Source organism: Borostomias antarcticus (assembly GCF_949987555.1).
Source record: "Borostomias antarcticus genome assembly, chromosome: 16".
Lineage (NCBI taxonomy): Eukaryota > Metazoa > Chordata > Actinopteri > Stomiiformes > Stomiidae > Borostomias > Borostomias antarcticus.
Genome location: NC_140249.1, coordinates 22,728,675 through 22,744,971, shown reverse-complemented (window position 1 = coordinate 22,744,971; position 16,297 = coordinate 22,728,675). Strand labels below are relative to the sequence as shown.

General features: G+C 48.0%; 1 protein-coding gene across 2 annotated transcripts in view; it reads left to right on the top strand.

The window, feature by feature from the left end:
* wnt7bb (wingless-type MMTV integration site family, member 7Bb) overlaps positions 1–15,221 on the top strand; it is a gene marked incomplete at both ends in the record, with an annotated part of 31,370 nt that extends 16,149 nt beyond the window's left edge. For both annotated transcript variants that reach the window (XM_084450873.1, XM_084450872.1), the window contains 2 exons: positions 9,147–9,414; positions 14,742–15,221. In XM_084450873.1, the coding sequence (XP_084306999.1) occupies positions 9,147–9,414; positions 14,742–15,221 (748 nt within the window). The remainder of the gene's footprint in view (positions 1–9,146; positions 9,415–14,741) is intronic.
* Between the last annotated feature and the right edge of the window lie 1,076 nt (positions 15,222–16,297).

The following is a 16,297-nucleotide window of genomic DNA, read 5'->3' as shown; positions in this document are numbered from 1 at the left end:
CGAATGCAGACACATTATCTCAGATCTGAGTTTAATTATGAACTACTATCCTCAGACAGTTAACAATGGGAATGCAATGGTATGTTTGAAACCATAAACTTGTGGTTTAATTTATGCTTATATTCTTTTTTTTTCCCCCAAGTTGACAACATGAAAGGTAATGCTTGGTGAAATATTGATTATGTCCAGCTGAATATTTTCAACAAGACCCATTTTTCTCAGAAGTATTTGAGAAAGGGACATCAAATTGAAATGTGGAAAGACAAATGGTTCTTTTAAATATCACAAAAACAACTTTCCTTCAAGGCAAAGACATCAGACAAATGCTTCATTCACTCTGCATATCAATTTTCTGTATATTTGATTCCCCTTCAAAGTAAACACAATAAATAAGTCAAAATGGGTATTATGGACTCAAATGTGTTTCTTCTCATATACAGCATTCTTGTCTCTACCCATATTTCACCTCAAACATACTGGAGGGAGTTAAACAAAGTAATTAAAATTCTGACTACAATCATGATTTGATACCCCTCACAAGATTGCACAAGAGTCTGACACAGTACCTAAAACATTCCAACTCCTGTAGCCAAGTGTTGTACCCACAGAGTCCTCCTCGTTTAAAAAGACAGTAAAAACACATGATTCAACCCTAGATGTTTGCAGCGCAGCTAAGTGGAAGCTCTGACACTGGTGAACTCTCCCCAAATATCATTAGTCACCTCAGCAAACAACCACCCAGGCCTATCTTTATAGCTACACACAAGTTCTCCTCTCCTAGCTTGTTCCTCACTTTGCAAAAGCAAATTACGGTTATCAAAACAGATATGCTATCTCCCTCTTGACAGCAGTATCAGAGATATAGTATCTTTGTTATCTCTGGTTAGCTATAGTATCTTTAGTATGTTATTATCCCAGATAGATCAAGTATCCGTGTTGATTTTAGACAACATAGCACTAAGCCTGGTGATACCGCGGCCCTCGGGACGAGTGGGGTTTGATATCATGCGGATAGCCCTATGTAAATGATGCGTGTATTGTGCTATGCTGGAACAGAGGAGAATAAAAGGGCCTCTTTTTGGGAGCCGTCATCATGTGGGTAGTCCTAATCCTCCCCCCCTCCTCCCGTCCTCCTGACAGGCCCAGAGAAAACAGAGCGGGGATGTGTGCGTTGTGACGTAAACGTGTAGGATCTCGCCGCCTGGCTGTATCAGATAGGGAGTCTGCGCATGGCTGCACTACAGAGTGGTGTGGGCTGTGGTCGCCATAGCTGGTTGAAGGTCAACACTCTCTCTCTCTCTCTCTCTCTCTCTCTCTCTCTCTCAGATGGTGCACACTGTTTTCCTCCAGCATCCGTGTAGCCAGCCAGAGTGGGCCCCCTTCTTCGACAGGGGCCAAAACAGTATAGTGCCTATATCACTGTCAGATTCAGACAGCTCGGTGGTCCGCCCATCTCCACCCCTCTCTTTCTCTCTCTCTCTCTTTCTCCATCGAACACCCCCCCCCCCCACCGCGCTTCCCCCTCGCCCTCCCTTCTACAGATTGTCTGCTGACGTGGCCCGCGAACACACACACACACACACCCACACACAGCCGCGTCCGTCCGCGGGCGGGTCCGTTATCGGCGGGATCTGTGTCCGTCTGCGTCCGCCCCATCGCTAGACGCGGGGGAACAGGATGTGAGAGGATCAAGTGTAATCTCGGGGCGCGCTTTGTTCCACACAATCCCAGCGCTAACTGTATTCTCTACACGCAGCAGCGCGGAGGCGCGGGACAGTTACATGTGCCAACAATCACAGGAGCGCTAACTTGCTAGCTTGCTGCTACGCCGGCCAGTGAGGAGGGCATGGACATAAATTAAAAGCTTTCAGAGAGGTTGGATTTGGCGGAGGACAGTGTGAACAGGGGTTTGAACCTGTTGTAATTTGGGTGACAGTCTGAGGGTTTTGAGGGTTTCAGATGATCCATTATCTTCTGTGGTGCTGGTTGGATGTGGGGGGAAAATCTATGGGTGCCCTGTAGGAACAAACAGACATACAATTGAAGTGATCCGGTGCACACCAGGAGAGTCAGAATCGACTTTGATTTAATTCACGTGAAAATATGGCGAACGATGCGTTTCGCTCTGTGGCTTCCTCAGGTTTGCTTTTGGTCTTGATAATGCCGTAGATACCGTATCTAGGTGTGTTACTGAAGCACGGCACGTTTTTTTTTCTTCAAAAAGTGACAGAGAAACTTGATACAATTTGAAATTAGAGTCAACTTCAAGCAGTTACCTCAAATGAACTTCAGACCACAATCTCTCTCCTGTCATGTCACTCGCTATATCGCAAACAGGTGGGTTCCTGATCTGGTGTCATTATAGTATTATCATTGGGTGTGTTAGATTTGTGCTTGTTTTTGCCAGTCTCAGCACTTTATATCTTTATATCTTGATCTCCACCTCGGGGAAATGCGAAAAGAACACACATGCCTTCTTCGGCCTATGCCAACGCTACTGTATGCCTCGCAGGCAGCTTAGCTTGATCTCCATTCAGCGTCCCAAACTTTCAAGTCCAAACATCATCGTGACCCAGATAGCAAGCGGATCTGGGCCATATATGGGCCGGAACTAAGCCACAAGGGCCAGATCTGGCCTGTATATGGCCCAGATCCACTTGCTATCTGGGGAAGGATTTTGGCTTGAATTCTCCTCACCAAACTCTTCACAGCCCCATGTCAAATCGTACATCCCCATTCAGTAACCAAGAGCAAACTGTGCCACAGTTTGCCACTGTCCCGGTTCTACCAGAACTCTACAGTGTGACTGCGTTCAGTGTAGCCTAGACTATGTAGTTCTGGTAAAACAATATTATTTTATTGTACAGGAACATGGCTGCGCTAATTCCTCTAGCTGCAAACCTCACGGACCACAACTTTGTCTATAATTTGCCAGGAGCATATGTTCATAGCAACCGTACATAAAGCGGAACGGAAAACAGTTGTAGAGCGAGAGAGAGAGGGAGAGAGAGAGAGAGAGAGAAGGGGGGGGGGGGCATGGAGAGAGAGAGACAGAAGGGGGGGCATGGAGAGAGAGAGACATGGAACGAGACAGAGGGGGACAGAGAGAGGGAGAGAGAGAGAAGAGGGAGGACATGGAGAGAGAGAGAGACAGAAGGGGGGGCATGGAGAGAGAGAGAGAGAGAGAGAGACATACGAGACAGAGAGGGACAGAGAGAGAGAGAGAGAGTGAGGCACATTAGTCAGCTCAGCGATTGGTATACAAAGCAGCAGCTAGGGGCTTTCCTCTTCTCTCTTCCCCCCTTCATGGGGCCCTGAGACGGGTCTCCGGCTCTAGCACCACACCACAGGACCTGGGCGCCTGGGGCTCCGGCTCACTCCACTGTTGTTCGGGGATGTACACAAACGCAGTAGTACAAAGTTGGCTTGAAGCGCTTTGGTGATCTTTCGAATGAAGATTGCAATTTCTGGCCACTTTTTTGAGGGGGGGATTAAGTCGAACTTATTGTCTTGGACCACGTCTAGAGCTCAAGAGAGGCTTGTAGTGTCATGTGTCATGTTATCATGCCTCTCTGAGGTGTAGATTGAATAGACTGAACGATTGAGCCTATTGATTTAGAGTGAATGTAGCACTCCACTGCAACACCTCATGGCCACCAGCAGGTGCCACTTTTTTCTTTGTTCTCCCATGATGCAGTTTGATGGATGACTTCAGGCCCCCACAGAACTGTCCTGTTCAGAAGTGATCTTGCCTCAACGCTTCCTGCGTAATCCCTTTGTCTCCCTGGCTATTGGTTGTGAGCAGGGGTGGAAATGAACTTTTTGGCTCACGGTGAGTCACCTGCCAAGGGGACTGTAGATTAAAAAATCTACCTTTTTCCCAAATCTAGTCACCAATTGGAAATTTTACCTGCATTTGGCCGGTGGCAGGTGTTAATGTGCACCTCAGGAAACACACAGGAGCTTTGTCATCCACAGGACAGGGCCTCGTTACCCACTGCCCAGACAGCAATCCGATCAGGGCCATATACAGGCCAGATCTGGCACTTGTGGCTTAGTTCCGGCCCATATATGGCCCAGATCCGCTTGCTATCTGGGTGTCTAACATACATGCAGGCACTGAGCTTATGTGTGTGGAAAGGCCACTGGATAGCCCTGCTGGGCTCAATGTGTGTGTGTCGGTGTGTGTGGTTGCTAGGAGGTGGGGGGGTCTGGAGTGGGGGGGGGGGTTGCGTGTGCGTGTAAGTATATCAGCATGTGTGTGTGCACGTGCATGGATGTGTATTTTGCACATGGTTTCCGCCCCCCCCCCCCTCACCTCACCTCCCCTCCCCTGCCTCCCTGTGCCCCACCCCAAAATGGTGGTCAAGTCATCCCCGTGCTGCAGGACTCACTGATACCTCTCTCTCTGTCTACTCTACAGTCCTCTCCATCCCTTTCACGCCCTCATTCTCCTGGGAGGAGTCTGCACCACCTTTCCAACTCCCACCCAGCCCTCTCCCCAGATAGCAAGTGGATCTGGGCCATATACAGGCCAGATCTGGCCCTTGTGGCTTAGTTCCGGCCCATATATGGCCCAGATCCGCTTGCTATCTGGGTCCCATCCACACCTGTGCAAAGTGAGGGCCTCTGGATTGTTTCTGGACATGGCAGTGTTTTTTCTCCTCTATCCTTAGTTACTGTGTCCTCCTCTGCCCATTTGTCTGCCCTTGTCAGCATTAGCATCAACAAAGGGCTGTTGTGGTGCCTAGCTAGCCAGTATATATTTAGCTGTGGCAGCTAGCTAGCTAGCTAGCTAGCGAGTTAGTGAATGTGTATTTTGCTGTTGCGGCTAGCTACTGTAGCTAGTGAGGCAAAAGAGGTCAATTGGAGTGTTTCTGCGGTAGGCTAGTTCAGCTAGCCTAGCACTGCCTGTACTCTCTCAGGTTGTAAATCACATGTGCTGTGTCATGTGAAATTAGCTTAGCGGTGTGCTGTCCTCCCGTTTAAACACAGATTGTCGTAAAAAGCGGCGGTCACCACATCCAGAAATGTTGTTTGGGCCCGTTTCGGAAACAGGGAAACATGATTGGGACGGCAATGCGGAGGATGGCCGGCCATGTGGTCAGCCCATGCGAAGGCCACAGTACACACACACACACAAACACGCCCACTACACCTCCGTGTGTATCCCAGTCATTCAGGGTGCAGCGACAGATTCTACACCCCACAGAACTGGTCATCTCTACTACCTGTTGTCAGTGAAGTGAAGCTCAACCCCCTTACCTTCCTCCCTTCCTTCCTTCCTTCCTTCCTCTCTCATCTCCTCCATCTTGGACACTGTCACAGACACTTGCCACTGAACTCCATTAGACATCTGGTTTAATACCCCCCTATTCTTCTTCTCCAGACTTTTCCAAGTTCATTGAGGTTTTTTTGGTCAGTCCAATTTTCCACTGGCAGCAGAGGAGGCCATCCCGGGGTGGTTCCTCTCTGGAGGCCAGTCGGGACTCTGGGGCCGGCCTCTTTAGGGGGGCCGGCCTCTTTAGGGGTTTTTGTCGTCAGTATTTCATGAACTGCTGCCTGTTCAACGAGCAGGGCCTCCTCAGATGGAAGCATGCGACCTCATCCACCGATCCCAGATAGCAAGCGGATCTGGGCCATATATGGGCCGGAACTAAGCCACAAGGGCCAGATCTGGCCTGTATATGGCCCTGATCCGCTTGCCATCTGGGATACTAAACACACAGCATATTTCACTATAGAAATCATTTACCAATACAAAATCAATCATCTCACACTGGTCATTTCAAATGTAAAAAGATACACTTGATCAGCGCTTCGCGAACAGCAGAACAACAGAGCATCACTCGTCCACTGTTAAAGTAGTGTATTTTGGCTCTTACCCAGATAGCAAGCGGATCTGGGCCATATACAGGCCAGATCTGGCCCTTGTGGCTTAGTTCCGGCCCATATATGGCCCAGATCCGCTTGCTATCTGGGTACAGACTGAGTTTTTAATTTGCAGCGTGTAGTGTATCTATCTAGTCCCTCTCTCCAAAGAGCCTTAGAGTGAGACCAGCTTACACAGGGTGGTTCCAGCTTCACAGTACGCCAAATAAGGGCACTAAACTCATGATGGAGAGGAAATGGTATCTCCCGTGATTTTAATGAATGAATGGTGCTTATACTTATACTAGCTCACTGCCATTGTAGTTAGGGGAGAGGGGCGGGGGGTCCCCCCCTAGTTCCATGGACTCTGTAATTGGCTCTCATTATGTCCGGGCCCAGCCTTGGCAGGGCCAGACCCACCAGGGGGTGACAACCAATCCGAAGCCCGTCATCATCATTTTCCCCATGAGCAGCGCCGGCTCAATGGACCCAGAAACAGGCACACAGCTATGGCCCCGGGAACCACCCTTTCCCCTGGAAACTGCCTCCATCCTGTTTTTGCCATTACACTGCCACTCTGTGTGCGTTTGATTGAGTGCATTTGCGTGCGCGCAACTGTGCATTGGGTGTTTATGAACGTGTGTGTGTGTGTGCGAGAGAGAGAGAGTGTAATGACGTTTGAGCATGTGTGGGTGTGTGTGTGTGAGGGGGGGGGGGACGATACCACAAGCTGGTGGTGCTCAGCCTTCTCGGTGAGTGGTAGCGAAGCCAGTGGTTGTGAGTCAGTCCCGGCCAGCCAGTGGCCAGGGCATTAGCGACGGCATGCAGCAGTCACGGGCAGGCTGGGCTCCAGCGGCCGGCTATACCAGCCTCCACTCCAACTGTATTTGACCGCAGTGTTTGGGGCTGAGAAAAGGTAACATAAGCAGTGATTTTAGATTTAGTGAGTTTCGTAATTGTTTAATATTTATTTGGTTGGGCATGAAACTTTGAACTGCACGTGTTTGAGGCTTTGCGTGGTTGTTCTGTAATTTCGCTGAATCTGGGGTAATTTGCTGATGGCAAAACATCAATATTCCTTCTCATTCATCTTGCTGACATTCGGTGTTGTTCTTTCTTATGGGGAGGAGACCACAGATACTGTATTTGTAGCATATATATATATATATATCTGCTATCCCAGATAGCAAGCGGATCTGGGCCATATATGGGCCGGAACTAAGCCACAAGGGTCAGATCTGGCCTGCATATGGCCCAGATCCGCTTGCTATCTGGGATGTCTTTTAGTGATACTCCAGATAAAATACTTCCTCACAGAGTCATCCTCAGCACTTCCTCTGTGGGGCAACAAGCAAAACATTGCAGGCTTCTAGAAACAGTCTGTACTGAAACTACCCCAAATATTTCAGATATATAGCAGAAAGACCCTCTGAAGCTGACAGGCTGGCCTCGCCTGCCCGTGCGTCCTCTCAGATGCCCGTGGGTCCCCTCAGAGACGAACACGAAGGCCCTGGCTCTCTCACATCAACACCCGGCCGAGGAAACGTCGGGTCACATCCTCTGGCCCCTCCCCAGATAGCAAGCGGATGTGTAATGATTCTGGGCCATATATGGGCCGGAACTAAGCCACAAGGGCCAGATCTGGCCTGTATATGGCCCAGATCCGCTTGCTATCTGGGTCTCAGACTGGAGTAGTCCTTTAAAGCCAACTCGAAGACAGAGGACAGATTTTAAGCTCAAGTGTCAAAAAAGCGTCATATCAACTAAGAATAGTTCTTAAAAGTTCAGTCTAACTGTAGCATTGACTATGAATCCATCTCCCTTGTCTTAACTATCCTCTCAACTAGGCTACAACAATTCCATTACATCACAAATGCGGCTTTATCTAACCTTTGAACCTGATACTGAACTCAGAACCAGCCCTGGATCAGAGGCATCCCGCCCACACACACGTTGTCCCCAGGGTCTTAGAGCCCTCCAGAGTGCAGCATACTGGGACTGGTACACGAAGCAGGCAGACCTGCAGACCACAGATGATGTAATGTGGGCAGCAGTACAAGGTGCTCCTGGAGAGGAATTCAGCACTTTGGACAGCACCTAGACCAGACTAGCTAACGCTCCCCCACTCTGTAGAGCACAGCTTGCATGGAGAGCTGCTCCATGGGAGTTTGAGGTCAGGGCTGTGACCACATATCTACCAAGGTGCAGGGGGGAGGCAGGGGGCGGGGGGGGGGGGGGGGGGGGGGTAGACTGTGGGGTTCACTCCACGCCCTATCTAGTTAACCAAATGGATTATATATGTGATTATTTTAATATCCCATTATTAACTGTCTGTTCAGGGTGGATATTGATTACCTGCCTACCGTAATCAATATCCACATTTAAGAGTGACATCATGGTACAACTATGTTCTTGTTGTCATCATTCTACTTTGAGTTAGTCGGAGTGTTTATTGTTTCATTCATTATAAAGCAAAAATGAACAATGAATCTACATTCACACCTTGAAGTTAAACCTCTTATTTGTCAGACAATGTCATGCAATTCCTCTCTGCTATCTGCTATTCCTTTAGTCATTTTCAAAGCAGTCCTTACCTCCTGATAGGCTAACATCCCTCTATCCCGCCCCCCTCTCACCTCCTGATAGGCTAACATCCCTCTATCCCCTCCCCCTCTTACCTCCTGATAGGCTAACATCCCTCTCTCCCCTCCCCCTCTCACCTCCTGATAGGCTAACATCCCTCTATCCCCTCCCCCTCTCACCTCCTGATAGGCTGTCATCCCTCTCTCCCCTCCCCCTCTCACCTCCTGATAGGCTAACATCCCTCTATCCCGCCCCCCTCTCACCTCCTGATAGGCTAACATCCCTCTCTCCCCTCCCCCTGTCACCTCCTGATAGGCTAACATCCCTCTACCCCCCCCCCCCCTCTCACCTCCTGATAGGCTAACATCCCTCTCTCCCCTCCCCCTGTCACCTCCTGATAGGCTAACATCCCTCTCTCCCCTCCCCCTGTCACCTCCTGATAGGCTAACATCCCTCTATCCCGCCCCCCTCTCACCTCCTGATAGGCTAACATCCCTCTCTCCCCTCCCCCCTGTCACCTCCTGATAGGCTAACATCTCTCTCTCCCCTCCCCCTCTTACCTCCTGATTGGCTAACATCCCTCTATCCCCTCCCCCCTCTCACCTCCTGATAGGCTGTCATCCCTCTATCCCCTCCCCCTCTCACCTCCTGATAGGCTAACATCCCTCTCTCTCCTCCCCCCTCTCAGGCAGCAGGGAAGCGGCGTTCACCTACGCCATCACGGCGGCCGGCGTGGCCCACGCCATCACGGCGGCGTGTAGCCAGGGCAACCTGAGCCAGTGCGGGTGCGACCGGGAGAAGCAGGGTTACTACAACCAGGAGGAGGGCTGGAAGTGGGGCGGCTGCTCGGCCGACATCAAGTACGGCATCGAGTTCTCGCGGCGCTTCGTGGACGCCCGCGAGATCAAGAAGACCCCGCGGAGGCTGATGAACCTGCACAACAACGAGGCGGGAAGAAAGGTGAGCGACCAATGGGGAGAGAGCGCCATCCACGTCCGCTGATGCACGTCCCAGATAGCAAGCGGATGTGGAATGATTCTGGGCCATATATGGGCCAGATCTGGCCTGTATATGGCCCAGATCTGCTTGCTATCTGGGGCTGCTTGTTGTTGCTTCCTTTTATTGTTTGTATAGTCTTTGGTTTCCTGCGTTTGGCTTGATGCGAGTTGCCGATTGTCATGTATAGAGAGTGTGTGTGTGTACAGTATGTGTGTGTGTGTGTGTGTGTGTGCGTGTGTGTGTGTGTGTGTGTGTATGTGTGTGTGTGCCATGCATGCATTCTTTCCTTCTATCATATGAAGCAGAGGAGTGTTAACACCCCCAGATAAAGAGTGGAAATCTACAGTGACGTGGCAAAGCTCTGTGATTGGCTGACGAGCAGATTGATTGATGCCAGCCTTTCAGTAGCTTGTTTCGTTTTAGCAATCACCGTTTCTACCCATCACAGTGGGGAGTCCTTTTTCCTTAACGAGAGCTTTGGCGCTCTTCTCCATGGCAACGTGTGTCGTTGCTATTCCCAGAACATAGAACGACACGAACCCCAGATAGCAAGCGGATCTGGGCCATATATGGGCCGGAACTAAGACACAAGTGCCAGATCTGGCCTGTATATGGCCCTGATCGGATTGCTGTCTGGGACCGTAGCAGAGACATAGGTTGCGTTCCGAATCGCATACTTCTACTACTACTACTTACTACCAGTACCTACTACAGCTGCCCTTAGAAAGTACGTACTTTGCAAGCAGTAGGCATCCAATTGGGACATACTACCTTGTCATAACATTGCGCCTTGAAATTTGCCCACATCCGTCGCTGTCCATAACGCGACATTCGTCTACAGCTGTCACGACTCGCACATGTGACGCACATTTCCGCTGCACACAGGATTGTGGGTCAGAATAGCCAGAAAAGCCTGCTGGCTTGCATACTGCAAAATACGACCGGATGTAGTAGGACATCCTGGTATTTTTGCCATACTGCATGTGGCATACTATGTATTGGGACATACTACATCCTGTTTTGGCATACTATATAGTAGGGTAGTATGCGATTCGGAACGCAGCCATACAGACAGAGAGCGAGAAAGAGAGGAGGGTCTGTTAGCCTCTACTTCACTGGGGTTCTGGTGAGAAATGGGTCTAATTAATAACCCGAGGGTTTTATCGTGCGCACTGGGAAAACGGAGCCCCGTCAGCGGTTGCCAGGTGGAGGTCTGCCATCCCCCCCTTTCAGTCCTTTCATGGAATTATGAAGTGTCAAGTCAGGAGCAGGATATTATTGCAGTTCTCTGTTCTGTACCAAAACACGGCGCTGCCATTTCCCTGCGCCTATCCAGGGTGCGAATGCACGCCGACAATGGCAGCGTTAGCCGCCGCAGACCGCTAGCAGGGTATCGGAATCAGACATGACCTGTCTGAGTCAGGGTTGTCACTGGGTTCGAAATCGGATTCTATCTGACGTCGTTGTGGGAAACGGCGCGGAGAACGCTACCGCTCTGGAATGTCAAATACATAAGTGTACGAAATAAAATAAAACCCAGTGAATCGTCATCCTCCTCACTGGGATCAAGTGAGTTTTGACAAGTGAACTTTCGAGGCAATCTGGTCATATTTGACTAATTGGTTGCAGACAAGAGAGTTTGATGGACACGGCGTAAGTAAATGTTTCCATCCATTTGTCAGTCCGTCAGATTCTTTACCCAGACGTTCGTTGCGGTTTACGCCCATACATTTTTGGAAATCCTCCTTTCTGAATCAACATCCCAGATGGGATTGTCAGCTGACCCCAGTCTCATATCTCCTCGTCTAGCTCCGTATTCTTTCAATCAAACGTCCGCAAATTGGGCATTCCGACCACAGAATGCACGGATAAGTTGGGAATGCGCTAATGAACGAGTTTGTGTGTTTTGTGTACGTTGTGTAGGTGTCTGATAGAAATTATGGTCAAGGTCAAGCAACAGGAAAAAGCTTCACTGGAAAAAGGCCCCGCCCACACAACTTAAATATCTCATACAACAAATACATGATCGGTCCTCATAAGTACGAGTCCCTTAATCAGGTTAAAGGAGTCATGTAAGGACTACAGAAGTGTTAATTTAACCCCTTCAAGGACTGATATCCCTCCCCTTTCACTGGTATTTCACCCTCTCTTTTTTACACGCAAGCATTACTGTACATTTAGGGAGAAAATACAGTGAGGGTTTTTGTCTTCGGAGGCCCACAGACCTGGGATTGAAACCATCATGACACTTAAGTTCTCAGGACACCGCACAATATTTCCCAGATGCCCCAGGATTAGGCATTTAAGAGGAGTATCCTTCATTGCGTGCCATATGTTTGTGATGATGACCGGGGAGAAGAATGGATGAGGAACTGGGCGATTGAAAATCCCCTGAACATTTTTATACAGTACCCATGTCTGCTACCCAGACCCCGTATATGATGTGATGATGTGACTTTACTCAGGTAAGAACCAACAGGTATTATACTTCAGTGATGACTTAGACGAGGATGGATCTTATAGTAACATCCCAGATAGCAAGCGGATCTGGGCCATATAGAGGCCAGATCTGGCCCTTGTGGCTTAGTTCCGGCCCATATATGGCCCAGAATTATTACACATCCGCTTGCTATCTGGGATTGCTCCTCTTCAATTCATTACCAGTTTACTCGTCACATCCACAAACCTTTGGTTGGTAAACTTCGATGCTAGCATACACTGATCCAGATGCGAATAGTTAATGGTCACCCACTGGATATGTCTCTACAACGTATCTGCAACGCATTAAAACAGATGAATGATCCGCTTTTAACTGCAGTGTAATGGTTGACAGTTATTTGAGATTTATATTTATTTTTCCTTCCTATTGATGTGGTCTTGGGGAAGGTAGGGAGAATTACAGGGTAGAATATTACCAGTAAGTGCATTTTCCCCCTGTCTTTGACATATAGCTGGCATCTTATTAGTATTTCAGATATGCTGGGTTCAGTCCACTTCACAGTGAACTGTCACTCTAGGCTCAGCTCGAATGCTAATGTTTGGCCTAAGTGTTTGTGGCACAATGCACAGAACCAAGTCCACAGTGTAAACATGACTTCCTAGAAGTCCAAGGGCCCAAATTGTCTGATCAGAGCAATGAGCTAACCCCGTAATACCTAGAATATAAAGGGCAAAGCAGCTAAGGAATAGCATAGTGAAGTCAAAAATCTGTCATTTTGCATTGTTTACAAGTCATCTTTTGGTCAATCATGAAAATATGTGTTATCTTTTGGTCAATCATGAAAATATGTGTTATCTCAGACTTGTGAGTGCTTGCCCTATTATTCTAGGTATTACAGGACCTTTGAGAGGTTTCCACACTGCTCTTCACCAGCCAAACAGGACCCAAACTGTCAATGCAGATGAAAGACACACCCAATCCATCATTCTATGAGCATAATATTAATGCAGACCTTTTGCAATCAAAACAAATGTGCCGACATTCAACGGAGCTGTCATTTTCCAAATCCGTTTCCACTTACAGGGCACTTCCAAACAAAGGCTGCATTCACCGACCATCTGCTTCGTCTTCTTGGTTATTCATTAATAAACTCAGTGTTCAATTCAAATAAATAAGTCCTCCTGTCTCAGAAATGTTTTTTTCGACCCTCTCTTATGAATGACTGCTGAGAAAACAAACCAGGAAGACGCTAGTGTGATGGCGCTGAAGACCAATCAGATTCAAATTCAGATTTATATGTCATGTGTAAAAGTGCAGTACAGTGGACAATATTCAGTGAAATGTTGCTGCCGGCTCTGGCACAAGGCACAAAGAACCACACGGCAATCCATGTATCTGCTCAATCCATAGGTGCACTGTGTGTCTGTACATTATATATATATATATATATATACATAGATTTGTCTGCAAACTACTGTACAGACAATATCACCAAGCACTGGACTTGCAATTTGTCACGTTTTAGTTCTGTATAATTCTCTCATTTGAGAGGAAGAGCCGAGCACTATGAAAGAGATTTTTTAAAAACCTTAGGCTCCAAGCACTTTCAGGATTTATCTTGCATGCAAAATCCAGGTGTGTCCCTTTTCACACATCAGAAGAAACATTGCGACTGTCAAATCAGCAACATCATAAATATGTCTCATCATTTTTCAACAAAAGAGCAATGTGTCTCCTTGCCCAGCAGTGGGTACTTACGTATGTGATAACAATTCAAGTTAGTTTGTTGTCCTATCACCTCCACAGTGTACAAATGAATTTCACTCACTTGTACACTGTAGAGGTGATGTCACCATAAACTAACTTGAACTTGAACTTGAACAAGTACTGTAAACATGTTGTCCCCCACCCATTATGCATGTTCCCTTGTGATATCAAGCCCCCTGCTTCTCATTAGGCGTTTCTATACAGAGATCCCACTATATTGCCCTGTAGAATACCCCTCCATTTTCTGGCTTTGTTTGTGTATAATGAACCAAAGAAAGACAGCATAATGTGTGATTTTATATAGCATGCCGGCAATCTGGAATTGAGAGGCCCTTGAACGCAACATTCACTAGCTGTTAAACAAATCCATGCACCTGTATGGTCAAAAGTCCTATAATGAATGTTGAAATACAGACATATCTAGCGCTACTAATGTCACATCATGTGTATCAATGATTGTCCAAAGTAAGCTCTCTACAAACCATGGTAGAGTGAATAAGAGTACAATAACGTCTCCATCTAGTGGGCAAACAAGTCCATGCACCTGTATGGTCTAAAGTCCTGTAATGAATGTTGAAATACAGACATATCTAGCTCTACTAAACACCTCAAGCTCTACTCTCTGGTTTCCTGAGTAAACGTGTCTGAGACTATACTGAGACACCAAGAATAGTTTTTGATGTAAAAATCTAAATGTACTTGTCAATGGAAAAATGCATTGGAAAGGCGCCCCTTTTGTGGTGGGTTCTGGTACTACGGGGGGACTGACAGACTCACTCAGTCACGACGTGACACCGGCCAACCTAAAGTCCCCCCCCCTTCGGCTGTCACCGGGTGGGGGACAATTAACTCCAAAGGTGCCGTGGTTCAAACCACAAAACAGCTGGGTTGTGTCTTATGTTGTTTTAGGCTTTCACAAATCTGACGTCCAACTTACATTTGTCCTCCAGTTGTTATATAGGACAACGACTTTCAGGTAATGAGCCACCTCATACCCATGCTATGTTCTAGCTGTGTATAACCTAGCCTCTCTCTCTCTCTCTCTCTCTCTCTCTCTCCCTCCCTCTCTCTCCCCATGCAGGTTCTGGAGGAGAGGATGAAGCTGGAGTGCAAGTGTCACGGCGTGTCAGGCTCCTGCACCACCAAGACCTGTTGGACTACACTTCCCAAGTTCCGGGAGATTGGCTACATGCTGAAGGACAAGTACAACGAGGCGGTCCACGTGGAGGTCGTCCGGGCCAGCCGACTGCGCCAGCCCACCCACCTCAAGGTGAAGAAGACTCAGGGCTACCGCAAGCCCATGGAAACTGACCTCGTTTACATCGAGAGGTCGCCAAATTACTGTGAGGAGGACACGGCCACAGGCAGCGTGGGGACCCAGGGGCGCCTGTGCAACCGCACCTCCCCGCACACGGACGGCTGTGACCTCATGTGCTGTGGGCGGGGCTATAACACGCACCAGTACACCAAAGTGTGGCAGTGCAACTGTAAGTTCCAATGGTGCTGCTTCGTCAAGTGCAACACGTGCAGCGAGAGGACGGAGGTGTTTACCTGCAAATAAGGGGGCGTGGCACACAATGACGCTGGGGGGCGGGGCAGTGGACTAGCAGGAAGCGGAAGACCCAAGGAAGAGGAGAACGAAGACGTGTCTTGGAACAATGAGAGGTTTTGAAATAAAGTAATGGAATTTACAATATCAGCTCTTCATGGCATCGTTTTGCACAGCAGAATCTATATTTGCTTTTGAGGAAGTAAAGGCTAAATATCAATAGGTTATACCCCAGATCTCGTCTCGAGACCGAATGATGTGTGCTTATGTACTGATGCGTTCTCTGTGACGGTTGAGTCAGGACTACAGGAAACAAATGGTGCCCTGGATGGGAACTGTGCATTGCACTCTGGGATTTGTAGTATTTTCTTCCACAGGAGGCTTATACTGTACATGGCAAAGAAAGACAGGAAGGCTCTTGGGATGTGGTCAACAATGACAGTGACTGTTGAGGGTGACTGGGAGAGAGTCCTCTTAAGTCTTCTAGTTTTCTCTTATTCCACAGAGGAGAACAGAGGTGAATATTTGAGCCCCCAGACTTGGGGTTGTCTTATTTTTTTGGAGCAGTGTAGAAATGAAGAACGCTGTGTAAGCATGGTGCCTCGGGGCGCACCGAAAGATGAGTGGAGAATTCTCTACGTTAAGCCCTCTGCTGCCAACTGGAATACGGTGGAGTATGTTAGTTTTCCAGTCACACTGGAACTGTCTGTTTGAACACTGAAAATAAATTGTTTATTTATGTTATAGTATCTTAAAACAAAGCACTAACGGGTAGAAATGTCTTTTTTGTACTAAGTGTAAAAATACTTTTTAGAAACTCTGACTGAAGATGCGTGTCTTTTAGAAAATGGCCCCCAATCCCCAACCAATTCCCCTTTTCTAAAATGGTTTCATTGCCACTGGTGTGTTGACTACAAGACAAACAACATGACCATGTTTTCACATTCAATCACATTGGTTCTATTTTGCTGTAGCATAGCTTTTGTTTGCAGTCATTGATGCACCGGACGAGATGTCTGTCTGGACTCTTTTGCATTTTCAAGCATAGACAGTAGCAAAAGAACTCAGTTTAACCACAACGATCCTTC